The sequence below is a fragment of the Sceloporus occidentalis genome, unplaced genomic scaffold, assembly GCF_023333645.1.
Source record: "Sceloporus occidentalis isolate IW3139 unplaced genomic scaffold, rSceOcc1.0.p SCAF_1, whole genome shotgun sequence".
Taxonomy (NCBI): Eukaryota; Metazoa; Chordata; class Lepidosauria; order Squamata; family Phrynosomatidae; genus Sceloporus; species Sceloporus occidentalis.
Window position 1 is genome coordinate 99981341 of NW_028316981.1, and position 13439 is coordinate 99994779.

The window sequence follows — 13439 nt, forward strand, 5'->3', positions numbered from 1 at the left end:
TACCAGGAGAGAAACAATTGTGGTCCGCAGCATGGGAAAGGAGCGGGAGATATTGCTGATCCACCACATCAGATAGGTTAAGAAGCAGTGGCATAGGCCATTCCATAAACTACGGATTCATTATGACTACTGAAATGGTAAACATTTTCCACATGATATCTGAAGAATTACTCTCAAAATCTGGTGCAGATTCTCCTGAAGCCCATTTTCAGTTCATCTCCAAAAATGACTTGCCACACGTAATATAATGAAATTACACTGAAACAATACAAAAACTACTGCATCCATGCAGAAAAATTAATAACATCTCTTGTGTGGCAATGCAGAGGAAATTCTTCCAAGGGATGTGTCCTAAAATCCAGGACATCCTGACTCAATGACTCAAGTATGCATATTGACTTTTATGACCTCTACAAGGGAAACAGAAAGGCAGGATTTGGCCTAAACAAAACAGGATGGATATATATATATATATATATATATATATATATGCGTCAAAAGGTTTATCTGACCATTAAGACAGAGACAGATACATTTACATTAAAGCCAATCCAATATTTAATTGAATAAACTGTCATATTAAGTTTAACACACATTCTGTAAATACCTAGATACATCAAACAATTTATTCAACAGAAATAGCCATTCAATGCTTTTTTTCAAGCCATATATGGCAAAAAATGGGGGTGGGGTAGAGAATAGTCAAACCTAACTCCTTATTGGAACTAAAAGTTTTCAGCACAGAAGTTATTGGGAGAATGGGGGGAAAAACCTGCTTTAAAGTACCAGTTATTTCTGGAAACAAGAAGCAGATGTTTTCCTCTGTTTGGCTCAGCTGTGCAACAACACAACAGGCCTTTTGTTATGCTGTCAGCAAGAATTTTATTACTCCATTTTTTACAGTGTCCATTACTGAGGAATCTGGGTGCGTGGTACATTTGTATATTAAAGGAGAATTCATAACAAAAACATAAAACAAGAATAGTTACAAGATGTGCTACTTAATTTGTATCTTCCACAATTTTTAGATAGAAAAGGAGGTTTCTTTCTTCAAGTGTCCAGCTAACCAAGTAAAAAGGCATTTTAACAGGATGTAAAAAAATAAAAGGAAAAAAGAATTTCTAAAGCCAGACTGTGTTGTGAAACACAAGCATCATTCCCAAAGGATTGTCCTCCAGAAATAGTTGACATTTACATTTCTTTTTGCTTTACCATTTGAATAAGGTAAAACAAATTACAGTGCGGAAAAGACAAATAGTATTTTTGGTTTTAGTTCACCTTTCTTTCTCCACAAAGAAAGTGAACAGCATTAGTTTTTCGGTTTTGCATCAGAAAATCCAACTCAATATCCAAACATGTGCTACTATACTGAAGAAAGTATTCACTGCTCTTTTCCAACTATAAATAAAATAAAGGAATATCAAGATGAAGAAATATCAAGAAGCACTTCCTAGCACTGTGTTTTGTGCTACTGCCACTTCCAAATACTTCCATGATAAAGTTCTAAGTTCACATCTGCATGCAAACTCTGGTTTCTGGTTTTTATAACAGGTCCTAGTGCTAAGCAACATATTATTTTAAAGCTTCCTTCACTTCTAGTAGTGGTAGTAATAGCAGAAGTCCACATTTTGTCAACAAGTGCAGAAGAAAGTTTATAGGAAGAATTAATTAATGTGCAAAACACTGTAGGGAAGGGCCCAGATTAGAGATGTAAAGGTATATAATCCCACACTTCCACACCAACAACTGAAGCCAAGTCACTAAATTCACCAGAACATGATTAGTTTCCTGCCCTTCAAGTCAAAAGTGAGGAAGGGGGCTGCATAAACGTGCTTGTAGAACTAGTGATTTCACAAAGGACTACACTTACACTACCCAAGAAAATGCAACCGACTTATTCTTCTTTTTTAGGAGTTACAAATTTTTGTTCTGTTCTCATGGGTCACATGTTTCTACCTTTTCTTTCAAACCTAGATTTGAATATTTAGATATTTTCTACAATATAAAGATATTTACTGTTATTAAACTGGAAACATTTTTAAAGTTAACAAGAAGACACACAACAAAATAGCCTCAAAGACATGCGTCGGCAATCTACGGCCCACGGGCCACATCCGGCCTGCCAAGTCCTTTGGCCCTGCCCCAGGCCGGTCCTGCCACCGCCGCTAGCGTTGCCATAGCATTTGGCATTTGGCTCGGGTTTGCCCCCGCCCCCGGGCTTTGATAGTGCGCCGCTGTGGCAGTGCCTTTGGCTGTTGATGTTGCCAGCCGACAGGCCATCCACCCACCTCCTCTGCCTCCTCCTGCGCCTCTGCGTGCTCCTTCTCAGACCGCAACGCTTTGGCGCGGCCACACAGTCCCTGGGAGTTCCCTGCCTGGGGCCGGAAGCAGCTGCTGCACGTCCGGCTTGTGTGCGCACGCACGCACAGGGCTCACAAATGGCAGTCCTTCCCTTGAGGCTGGCTGGCCAATAGGAAAAGGCCGGGGGTGTGGCTGTTTCCAGCCCCAGTTGACCATTGGCCAGCCACAATGGGAAGGCGAGGCTTCGTAGGAGGAGGAGGAGGAGAAAGAGGAGGAGCACTGAGCTCAAGCCTCTCGTTCTGGGTGAGCAGGAGGGAAAAGGGCCATTTCTGGGTGCTGTTTGGTGCCAAAAATGAAAAAGAAAAGGAGGAGGAGGAGGTAGGTAGCCATTTCCTCCCTTGCATTTTTAGTTACTGGATTTTTAGTCCCCTCTGTGTGCCTTCATTCATTTTCCTCCCTTGCATTTTTAGTTACTGGATTTTTAGTCCCCTCTGTGTGCCTTCATTCATTTTCCTCCCTTGCATTTTTAGTTACTGGATTTTTAGTCCCCTCTGTGTGCCTTCATTCATTTTCCCTTTTCTGTATTTTTATTAACCGAGAGCAAATCCACTTCTTGTTAAACCACCTTGACATGTTCAAAATGCATAGCCATGTTACCCCATGTTAAGTATTAAACCCAAAGGGTTTAGTTATGCAATAAGCCTCTCTGTTAGGGATGCTTTGATTGAGAGTTCCTGCATGGCAGGGGGTTGGACTCTTCCGACTCTATGATTTTATGATTCTATGAAATTTGCAAGAAGCCATGGTAAATAAAACCATGTGTAATGCTCAAATGTGCTGTCATGTGTGTTTTGGAATGGGGTAGGGGGGTTGGCCAGAAAGGGAAGTACATTTCTGCCATCTGTCTAGGAATAATGCCAAAATGTCCTCCATTTTGATAATGCCTAAGAAACATGCATTTTTTAGTATCATTTTATAAAAATCAGCAACTTTTTTCACATGTCCTCCATTTTAAAAATATATCCTACATTTGAAAAAAGTCCTACATTTGTCCTACATCTGTCCCGGTTTGGAGACAAATTTTTTGGCTTCAGCCCCCCAGATGTCTGAGGGACAGCAACCTGGCCCCCGGCTCAAAAAGGTTGCCTACCCCTGCTCAAAGACTTTGATTTTAGCTTTGTTTTTCCACAGACCTAAATACCTATTCTATTGAAATTTCTTCAATTATATAAGGGTACATTATGATTAATCTGATTTATAAATTTCAAAAGATTTTCCTCAATACTGGCTCCAGGACATACTTAATCAGCCCAATAATGTGCTGTGCTTATAGGACAGATATTCCCAGAACTTCAAGACTGACAAAGCTAGCAAAGCTAGTTTAATAATTTGACAGCCAAACAATAGACAGCCCAGAGTTAGAAAAATATTCTGGAAACAACTTCACATACACATGGTATTCCATTTGTTTAAAACAAGAGTCCACATTAGTACATAGGTCTAGTGTATTATAATGTCAAGAACTGGAATTCTACTAGAAAAATAAAAACATCATCTTGTTGCATTAGGACTGATTTTTCATTCACTATATTCAGCCTAGTTTACACACACTTATCTAGGAGTAAAGCCCACTAAACTCTGGGTAAAACAGTTCTAAATAGATATATACATACATCCTATAATAAACTCCATTTTAAACATTTAAACTACGCCGGTAATATACACATTCATAAATGTACCAACTCAGCCAACTTAATTTGGGGCAAAGACCTATGAAGGAGTTCAATTTACCCACAAGATATGACACATACACATAATTTATGTGTCAGTTATTCAAATTACATTATACTGAAAGCATTATAAATCAAGTCATTTAGAACAAGCATATTTTGTTGTTTAAGCATTCAGAGTACTGTACTTCCATAACCATCAGTTTTTACACATCATGGTGTAGTGGTTTGGGAGGTGGACTATGACCAGGATTCAGATCGCTGCTTGGTCATGGAAACCCCGAGTGACCTTGGGCAAGTCACACACTCTCAGCCTCAAAGGAAGGCACAGGCAAACCTCCTCTGAACAAATCTTGAAAAGAAAACCCCATCACAGATCTGCCATAGGGTCGTCATAAGTTGGAAAAGAAGGCACACAGCAACAATTAAGGCCCATAGTGAGAGTCTGCCATAAGTCAGAAACAATTTGAAAGAAAGTACAGTAGTTCTTTTAATACTGAGGGCTGCAATCCTATACTGTACACCCTTTGCTCAGTGGTACTAACTTCCGAGTAGACTCCTACAGGCATGTGCTGTAAATATGGCATGAAAAGTATTTCATTTTGCCCAGTGCATGGTTTTCTGTACAAAACTTTAATTTGAGCTACCGTAATAAAATTACTGAAAGTGCTTTTATGAGGGGAATCTTCAGCTTCAGCAGCACTGAGAATAACTACATAAGCATGATGGGGGATTCTGGGAGAGCAACTTTTCCAAACTCTGGATATTTGAAGGGCTCCAAAGAAAGAATCAAACATGACTAATAGTCTAAAATGATGACAGTCTTCCTAAATTTTTGTTTTGCTATTTACTTCTCAGTCACCACCACGGTTTCACCACTTCAGCTTCCTTCCAACACAGCCATTTAACCACATTAGCTTCCAATGTGTGATGATCTCACTTATCACAGTCTAAAGCATAAGCCATACAGAAACAGATTGTTTCTTCACAAATTTATTCCTGTTCATTCTCAGTATGGCTTTCTATATGAAACAAATATATAGGACCATTATATTTTCCCCCTCAAGGGAGGAAATATCAGGATTCATTGAATCACAGGCTGCATCTATCAGAAACTACACACATTTCAGTTGTAATACTTACAAAGCATGTTTAAATACTGCTTTGCTCCTTTCCTCATCACATTCTGCTTCTATTTGGCATCTCTTTGACTCATAGACTTTCAGCAATGAATAAGACAATCAGACTTTGCTCCAGTGGTTGCCTTAGTAAAAAGAGATACTGTAGTAGCAAAAGCAAAACCACCTCTCAGCTTCAGAGGAAGGCAAGGGCAACCCTCCTCTAAACAAATTCTGCCAGGAAACCCTGTGATAGGTTCACATTAGGGTTGCCATAAGTAGAATCATAGAGTTGGAAGAGACCGCAAGTGCCATCCAGTCCAACCCACCTGCTATGCAGGAAATCTAAATCAAAGCATGCCCAACAGATGTCCATCCAGCCTCTGTTTAAAGACCTCTAAGGCAGGAGACTCCACTACACTCCAAGGGAGTGTGTTCCACTGTCAAACAACCCTTACTGTCAGGAAGTTCCTCCTAATGTTGAGGTGGAATCTCTTTTCCTGGAGCTTGCATCCACTGCTCCGGGTCCTAGTCTCTGGATCAGCAGAAAACAAGCTTGCTCCCTCCTCAATATGACATCCCTTCAAGTATTTAAACAGGGCTATCATATCACCTCTTAACCTTCTCATCTCCAAGCTAAACATACCCAGCTCCCTAAGTCATTCCCAAGGTACACAACAATTACAACAAAAATTTCCCAGCTTTCTAACAACCACATAATGTTCTAAAGATACAAAGATAAAGCAGAACACTGATTTGAAATTAATCAGTGCTAACCTGATGTCTAACTATAGTTTCCACAAACCAGGTTAATATTAGGATGGTACATAGCATGAGTGCAAGAGTCTTAAAAACGGGAGGGGCATGTCTGAAGTTCTGCAATCCTGCAAGAGATCTCCAAAATCGACTAATCAACCTCTCAAAATGAGAAAATTACTGCAAAAACGACAAATAAGCACTGCAGTGGTGTAGGCCTAGAAACATACCCCACACCCCATGAAAACTAATCATTAATACCTAAAACAAGAGCCAGAGGTCGCTTGTAGTTTTGCATTCAGTTACGTGGCTATGGGATTTTGGGAAAGAAGCCCCTTCCAGGGGGGACATGAGCAAAAACAGACCTTCAAATCCTCCATGGTTCTAACTTTCCTGTTCTAACAGCATGCCAAGAAGGAAGAAATAAGAGGAGGAGGATACAACCCCAAGACTATTTCATGGCACATTTTTAGAATGCTTGAATACAACCAATCCAGCAAATTTAAGAACAGCAGAGCCATTTACTATATGTATGCACACACACTTATTCATATAACAAATGGTTTCAAATAAAATTTTATAACTACTGCATACTCATATAAGTTTACATTTCCAACAAGACAAATAATTATATGGTTTGAGCATTGGACTACGACTCTGGAGACCAGGGTTCAAATCCACACTCAGCCATGTAAACTTTCTGGATGACCTTGGGCCAAGAAAACCCTGTGGTAGGTTCACTTTAGGGTTGCCAAAAGTCAGAAAGGGACACAACAACAAATATATTTCATTTATTATTGCTTATGAACCAACAGCAGTAACTAATCTTTAACAAATGCTATTTTCTGGCAGAGACAAAAAAACAAAAAGAAATCCTGTAAACATCCATCCATTAGTAGGATATGCACCAATGGTATAATAGAATCACAATGGAGCCCTCTTACGTTCCCCTCAAATGGGATAGAGAAACCTCTGGAGCAGGCTTGAAAGAAGCACTGGGGAAAGAACAGTGAATGCTGCTATATGACTACGAGTCCTTCTGCAGGACAGTGGGTGGAAACTACTGTATTCTTTCTGTACATATCAAAGTCTACTCACATAAACTGGATCAAAAGTAACATTCACACATCACAAGCAGATCAATTCTAGGTTGATAAACTACTGCATATACACAATCCACTTGGCTCCTCCTCGGATGTTCCTCTCACATGGGGGGAGGGGAGGTAAGCAAACCAAGTGTAGCCTCCTGTTATGTCCAGATTGAGATTAAGGTTAACAGATTCCAAATAAGACAGGACCTGCAAATCAAGTTCCAATTAATTTGAATAGATTGAGATCTATCTATTTCAAGTACCTGTAGTCAGGATTTTAAAATGTACACATAAGCAACCATGAAACAAATTAAGGTGGAAAAAGCTCAAAATCATATTTCAGTTAATGAAAACCTTCCATTTTCTGAAGACCACCAAATTCAAAGTGTAAGTTCATGTCTGAAACTACCATTTTTAGGGCAGCATTTCAGATAAAAATGTGGTCCAAGGGTTTCTTAGAGGCACACAACTCAGTCCAAGAGCACAAGACGTTTTCCTTCTCAACCACATCTTTTGGACAGAAAAACAACCACTTTCAGCAAAAGGACTCAGAACCTTCTGCAAAGCAGAAGCATCACTTCTGTAAAGCAGCATCACTTTCTCTTGTAAGAAAAAGAAGTGGGGACAATGTGAGCTTGAAAATGCATTCCCTCCCATATACCTCTCTCCTATGACAAAAAGAGCTTGTGGCCTTAAGCTAATAATAAAATAATAAATACAAATTTTATTTATATACCGCCCTTCCTCAGATCAGGGCGGTTTACAACATTTTAAAAACATTACACACCATTAAAAACATTACAATAAAAAACAGAAAAGCCCCGAGTTAGCCGGTCCTCTTGCCAGTGAGGAGGAAGGAGGTCCGTAGGACAGCTTAGTCGGGGAATGCGTTGCCAAAAAGGAAGGTCTTCAGATCCTTTTTGAATTGGGCCAGGGAGGTGGCCGAGTGGAGCTCTATGGGCAGCGTGTTCCAAAGGGCCGGGGCGGCGATGGAAAATGTCTTCCTGGTAGTGGAGACAAGCCTGGCCCCGGGAACCCTAAGTAGTTGCTGCCCAGATGTTCTGAGGGTGCGGGACGGAATATATGGGGAGAGGCGGTCCTTCAGGTATCCTGGGCCCAAGCCATTTAGGGCTTTATAGGTCATCACCAACACCTTATATTGCGCCCGGAAGCGGATCGGCAGCCAATGCAGATCTTTTAGCACCGGTGTAATGTGGCTGGCCCTGGAAGTACCAGTGACCAGCCTGGCTGCCATATTTTGTACCATTTGTAGCTTCCGGGTTTGGTATAAGGGTTGCCCCATGTAGAGTGCATTGCAGAAATCCAGTCTCGAGGTTACCAGAGCATGTACCACAGTTTCAAGGTCCCTCTGGGCCAGGTATGGGCGCAGCTGGCGAATAAGCCGAAGCTGATGACAGGTGCTCTTGACCGTCGCGTTCACCTGGGCAGTCAGGTGAAGGGACGAGTCAAGAAGCACCCCCAGACTGCGCACGGAGTCCTTCACAGGGAGCGTGACCCCGTTCAGGACAGGTGGAACCACCGCCATTCCTGGACCAGGGGAACCTATCACGAGTACCTCCGTTTTCTCTGGATTCAGCTTGAGTCGGTTTTCCCTCATCCAGCCCATTACTGACTCCAGACAGGCCGAAACTACGCAAAGCACACCACTAGGTCCCTGGAGCAGGAAAACTGTTTACTAGCTTAGCCAAGGCACTGCTAAGATCTCTGCCACACTTTCCTCCCAACCCTGGGAGGGTTAACCCAAGCCTAACCACACTAGTGTCCGAAATCAGGTTTGTTCAATGTAGTATATGTAATTTTACCTTACATGCAACCCAAATATTAATATCAGTCTTAGGAAGACCAGAAATTGTCTTCGAATGAGCCATTAAGGCCAGCCTGGGGGCAAAGCTGGGGCATGGGTCCATACGACCCACGCCCTGACTCCACCCCCATGGCAGCGTGATGCCGCATGATGCTGTGTGCTGCTCCACATGGCACGCATGTCACATTTCTCCTCTGGTGCTGCATTTACACAACACAGTGCCAAAGGATTGCCTTAAAGCCAAGCTGCTGTGGCTATCGTGCCCTTCCCAGGACACAAAAAGAAGTCACTTTTTGCGGCTCCTTTTTGCGCCCTGGAAAAGCCTGATCAGGGCCTCTGTGTGCAGTTGCCGTGGCCCCAATCTGGTGCAGCTGGAGGCAGCTGCAGGCCACCCCTGAGGGGCAGCCTGCACCGCCTCTGAGTTAGTCCACAAGGTCCATGGAGGCCAGTCTCTGACATCTAGCAGTGGCTCTCTCCAAGGCTTTAGGCAGGAATTTTCTTCCCAGCCTTACTTGGAGATGCTGGTACCTTCTGCATTCAGAGCAGGTGTTCTAACACTGAATTATAGTTCTTTCCCAATACAATACCCAGTATTACCTGCTGGCCTCCCACCAAGTACTCAGATAGTCTTCCATCCAACCAGGCTTGACCTGGTCTATCTCTAAAATTAGACACGACTGAGCATGTTCAGGGTAGTGTTATGCTTGCCATGGCAAGTGAAACCGTTCAAGCCTGCCAAATGATCTTCTGGGCATTGATTATGATCAGACACAAATTTAACCATTTGCAGTATTTACAAAAGTGCACTGTAATTAAGATTGAGCAAGATCTAAACCAAATAAATGAATAAAAGGTAAAGCACAGCAAACCACTGCAGGCTAATCATATATATCTTCTGTCAGTGTCAAACTGGCTGAGAAATAACGTGCCACAGGAGACCAAGACTCAGATAGAGACCATCTGGTGAGCGAGATATAATTAACCCCTTACCCTATTACCATTTTCCTCCTCCTCCCAAAAAAGTATTTGCTTTGATTGGAAAACTTCATAGGAACAAGGCAAGTACTGTAACTGATTCAAGGAGCTGATTAAAAACAGGATCATGGCATGAAAGAAAAAAACTTTCCCTCCCGAAATCAACTCAACTGGCTCATGCAGCATACACATCCCTTGCCACTGCCATTTTGATTTGGTTTTAGCTTTAAAAATGCTCTGCATCTTCTAGTCACAGAACTTTCGTGTCATTATCCCACTCTGCTCCCGCCTCTTATTCAGCCTCACTGTGAAGTTCCTAACTTACATCAAACCAGCTAATTCAGCATCACTTAATAAACCAGGAAAATAAGCCAGGGTCATAGCTAACATGATTGTTCAACAGATATCAAGTTTGTCCCCTACGGTTTCAAGTTCATCCCTTATCTTTTACAGAAGACCAAAAATCATTCCAGCATGTCCTTTCAGTGTGTAAAACTAATTTCATAGTACTTTCAACAATTACATAACATCCACTCAGCGCTGGTGTCTGGTCAATTTACTGAAGTTAGCATCCTAAACCCTATGTAAACACAAAATACAGTGGTCCCTTAGCTTACGCAGGGGATCCGTTCCGGACCCCCCCCCCCACGTAAGCCAAAAAATGCATAAGCTCAAGTCCCATTAAATTGAATGGGGCTCATGCTCGCAGCACAGGAGAGTGCGCGCTCCACAGGCGCACACACCATTCATTCTCCCATCGTTCTGCTTCCGTGTAAGCAGGAAGCTGCATATGGGGTGCCCACCTATAGTACAGGTGCACTGTAGATTAAACCCAATCACAATATAAACATAGATTTTTAAAATTCACAGCAAAGAATTCAAAACTCTTAATATTAGAAAGGGCCTTCAAAATAATAACAAAGAGACCGAACACACTGCAGAAATAACCCAGTTTGAGACCGCTTTAACTGCCCTGGCCCAAAGTTAACTCTGAACTGAAAGGACCTGAGGACAGGCACCTTCATCAGGCTTCAACACTGGAATGGCTCTTTCTCTGACAGCTGCCCATCAAACCTCACTTGAGAGATCTAATTTGTGAAATGGGGTCTCATTTTTTTGTTTTTGGTATGGTTTCAAATGGTCTCAAATTGAACTACAATCTCCATCTCTTGACTATAGGCTCAAATATTCATTCTGCAGTTAGGAGCCCATTTATTTTTGGGCAAATGTCTTGCTCCACTTCTATTTTACTCTTTTCTAAGAGCTCAGTAACAAGTGAATAGTATTTGATGTGAAATGGAAGGCTTTCACACCAGCATCCATAGTTTTTTGTGGGTTTTTCAGGCTATGTGGCCATGTTCTGGAAGCGTTTCTTCCTGACGTTTTGCCAGCATCTGTGGCCTCTGGCATCTGCAGTAACAAGTGAATTGTGTTCAGTTTCTATCCCACCCCTTGCCAAGGGCTCACTAGCAACAATCACAAAGCTAACAAATACCAAGTTCATACATCAGTTGTACAGAAATTAAGTTCTCATACCATACCAAGTTCTCTGACTATAAGCCTAAAATGTGGGAAAGAAACTTTTCTCAAGCAATAACCATGAGAATCCAAATGTCTTTATCGTGTACTACCAAAAGAGGGTAAAGATTGGGTTAACTGAAATAGCAGCATAGTACACCTTTAAAAACACAACTCCAAAGACAGCCTATCCTATCATCCATGTTTCACCTCAATACCGTCTCCCTTTACCCACCCGATAAAGAAAGCTAGTTTCAGGAAACATAAAATGAAGCAAGGTGGTGCCAGGTCTCCAACATCAGAAGGTGAAAATATTAAAAAAGAGGAAATGGAGAGAAACACATGTGGCTATTTTCTATACGCCATTTCAACACATTTCTTGCTGACTGACGTATGGCCAGAGAACAGATGCTTCCCTGTCTCACACGAAATCAACTGTGACATGGAAATCATCCCATCCTGCTCCTCCTCTGCCTGCCACAAGGAATCACAGAATGGAAAAGCAAACCCATGAGGCTCCGCTCAAAACTTTTAACAGGCCGAGAGGAGTGTTGTTGCCATGTGCCTTCAAGTCGTTGGCAAAGGTGAGCCCAGAGTGTGGCTTTCCACGGCCAAGCAGGGAACCAGCCCTGATCTCCAGAGTCATCATATAGGCTCAAATGACTACCATCCTGGCTCTCACTATGGAAATAGAAAATCAGTGATACCAATACTTTGGATTTGGTCTACGCGGGTCCACCGTTAATAGGATTCAGCCAAGGGAATGCAAAATCTTATTAACTATGAATTAACACTCACTAAGTCCCAAAGTGCTAGTGCTGCTGCTGCTGCTGCTCCTAGGTCAGCTGTTTTGATCCAAGCCAGTCCTTTGGCAATTCTCTGTCTGTCTGTCAGTTCAAAAGGATGTCCGTTGGGTTCAAGGGCACTTGCTTCCAGATAATGGGAACAGGGCTGCGACCCGCTTTAAACTCTGTTGTCTGACTCTTTGCTATGGAATTCTGGGAGTCGGAGTTTGTTGTGGGGCCCAGAATTCCATAGCCTCCAGCCAGACAGAGTTAAAGCGGTGCCAAACCGGGTTATCTCTCCAGTGTGGATGCAGCCTAAGCAAAACAACCCCCCCCCCCCCCAAGCAGAGAAAGAAGGGCTTTAGGAGCCCAGAAATACCTCCTGAGTTCTTTCGGACGGTTTCTTCCTCAGGGCTTGCTTGATCCTGGGGTCCACGAGGGAGGTCATCCTACGACTTTCTTAAGCGTCCAGACCTGCCTTTAATGCGAGATATATATATATATATATATATATATATATATGTGTGTGTGTGTGTTTCAAAAATAGTCGACAAAAAAGAAGCAAGTCCAGCCCAAAATCCTGAGAGTAAACTTTTTCTTCGACGTCTTTTTGTTGTTGTTTTGTTTCCTCCTCTCCTCCTTTTCTTCTTCTTCTTCTTTTCTTCCTTCCTTCCTTCCTTTCGCAACTAATCCCAAAACAACTGCCAAGGAGGAGGAGGAGGAGGAGGAGGCCTGGTTGGAGGGAAGGAGAAGGGAAGGGGAAAGGGGAGAAGGAAAAGGAGGAGAAGGAGAAGGAGGAGAAGAGGGGAAGGGGCTTTGTTTGGGTTCGTGTTCTCCCCTCACTCTCCCTCTCTCTGGTTCTCCCTCTTTCCTCCCCCGTCCCAGCCGGCCACACTTGCAGGAAGCAGGGCCGGCTGGAACGGAGGGCGGTTCAAAAACCAACCGCCGCCAGCGCCGCCGCTTCCCCTCGTCCTGCTCGCGCCACTTCGGCCCCGAAAGTTAAGTGGAGGAGAAGGGGAGAAAAACCGCCCTCGGAGTCCGGCGCGCGACGGGAGGAAGAGGAGCCCCCTCCCCTCTCTCTCTCTGTGTGGAAGGGAAAGGGTGGGGAGAGAAGAACACGTGACCCGACCCAAGGCTGACCCTGGTTGGGCAATCCTCGCCTGTCACTCAGTCGGCGCCAGCCAACCAGAGTAAAGGTGGCCGTTGTCCCGCCTCCCGCGCCTGAGGTATAAAAGCCACGAGGCAGGCGCTGAGGTGGTCTTCTTGACTCTTTTCAGCCATGGCGAAGGGACTTAAAACACCTCAAAATGGAGGGCCTGGTCAATTAAGCAGCAGAAACA

At 43.1% G+C, this 13439-nt stretch overlaps 1 protein-coding gene across 12 annotated transcripts in view; it reads right to left on the reverse strand.

Moving 5' to 3' along the window:
• The window catches only part of RAPGEF6 (Rap guanine nucleotide exchange factor 6), a 252173-nt gene extending 239542 nt beyond the window's left edge, over positions 1 to 12631 (reverse strand). For all 12 annotated transcript variants that reach the window (XM_089530351.1, XM_089530427.1, XM_089530390.1 and 9 more), the window contains exon 1: positions 12479 to 12631. In XM_089530351.1, coding sequence (XP_089386477.1) covers positions 12479 to 12547 — 69 coding nt within the window. In that variant the 5' untranslated portion in view covers positions 12548 to 12631. The remainder of the gene's footprint in view (positions 1 to 12478) is intronic.
• Between the last annotated feature and the right edge of the window lie 808 nt (positions 12632 to 13439).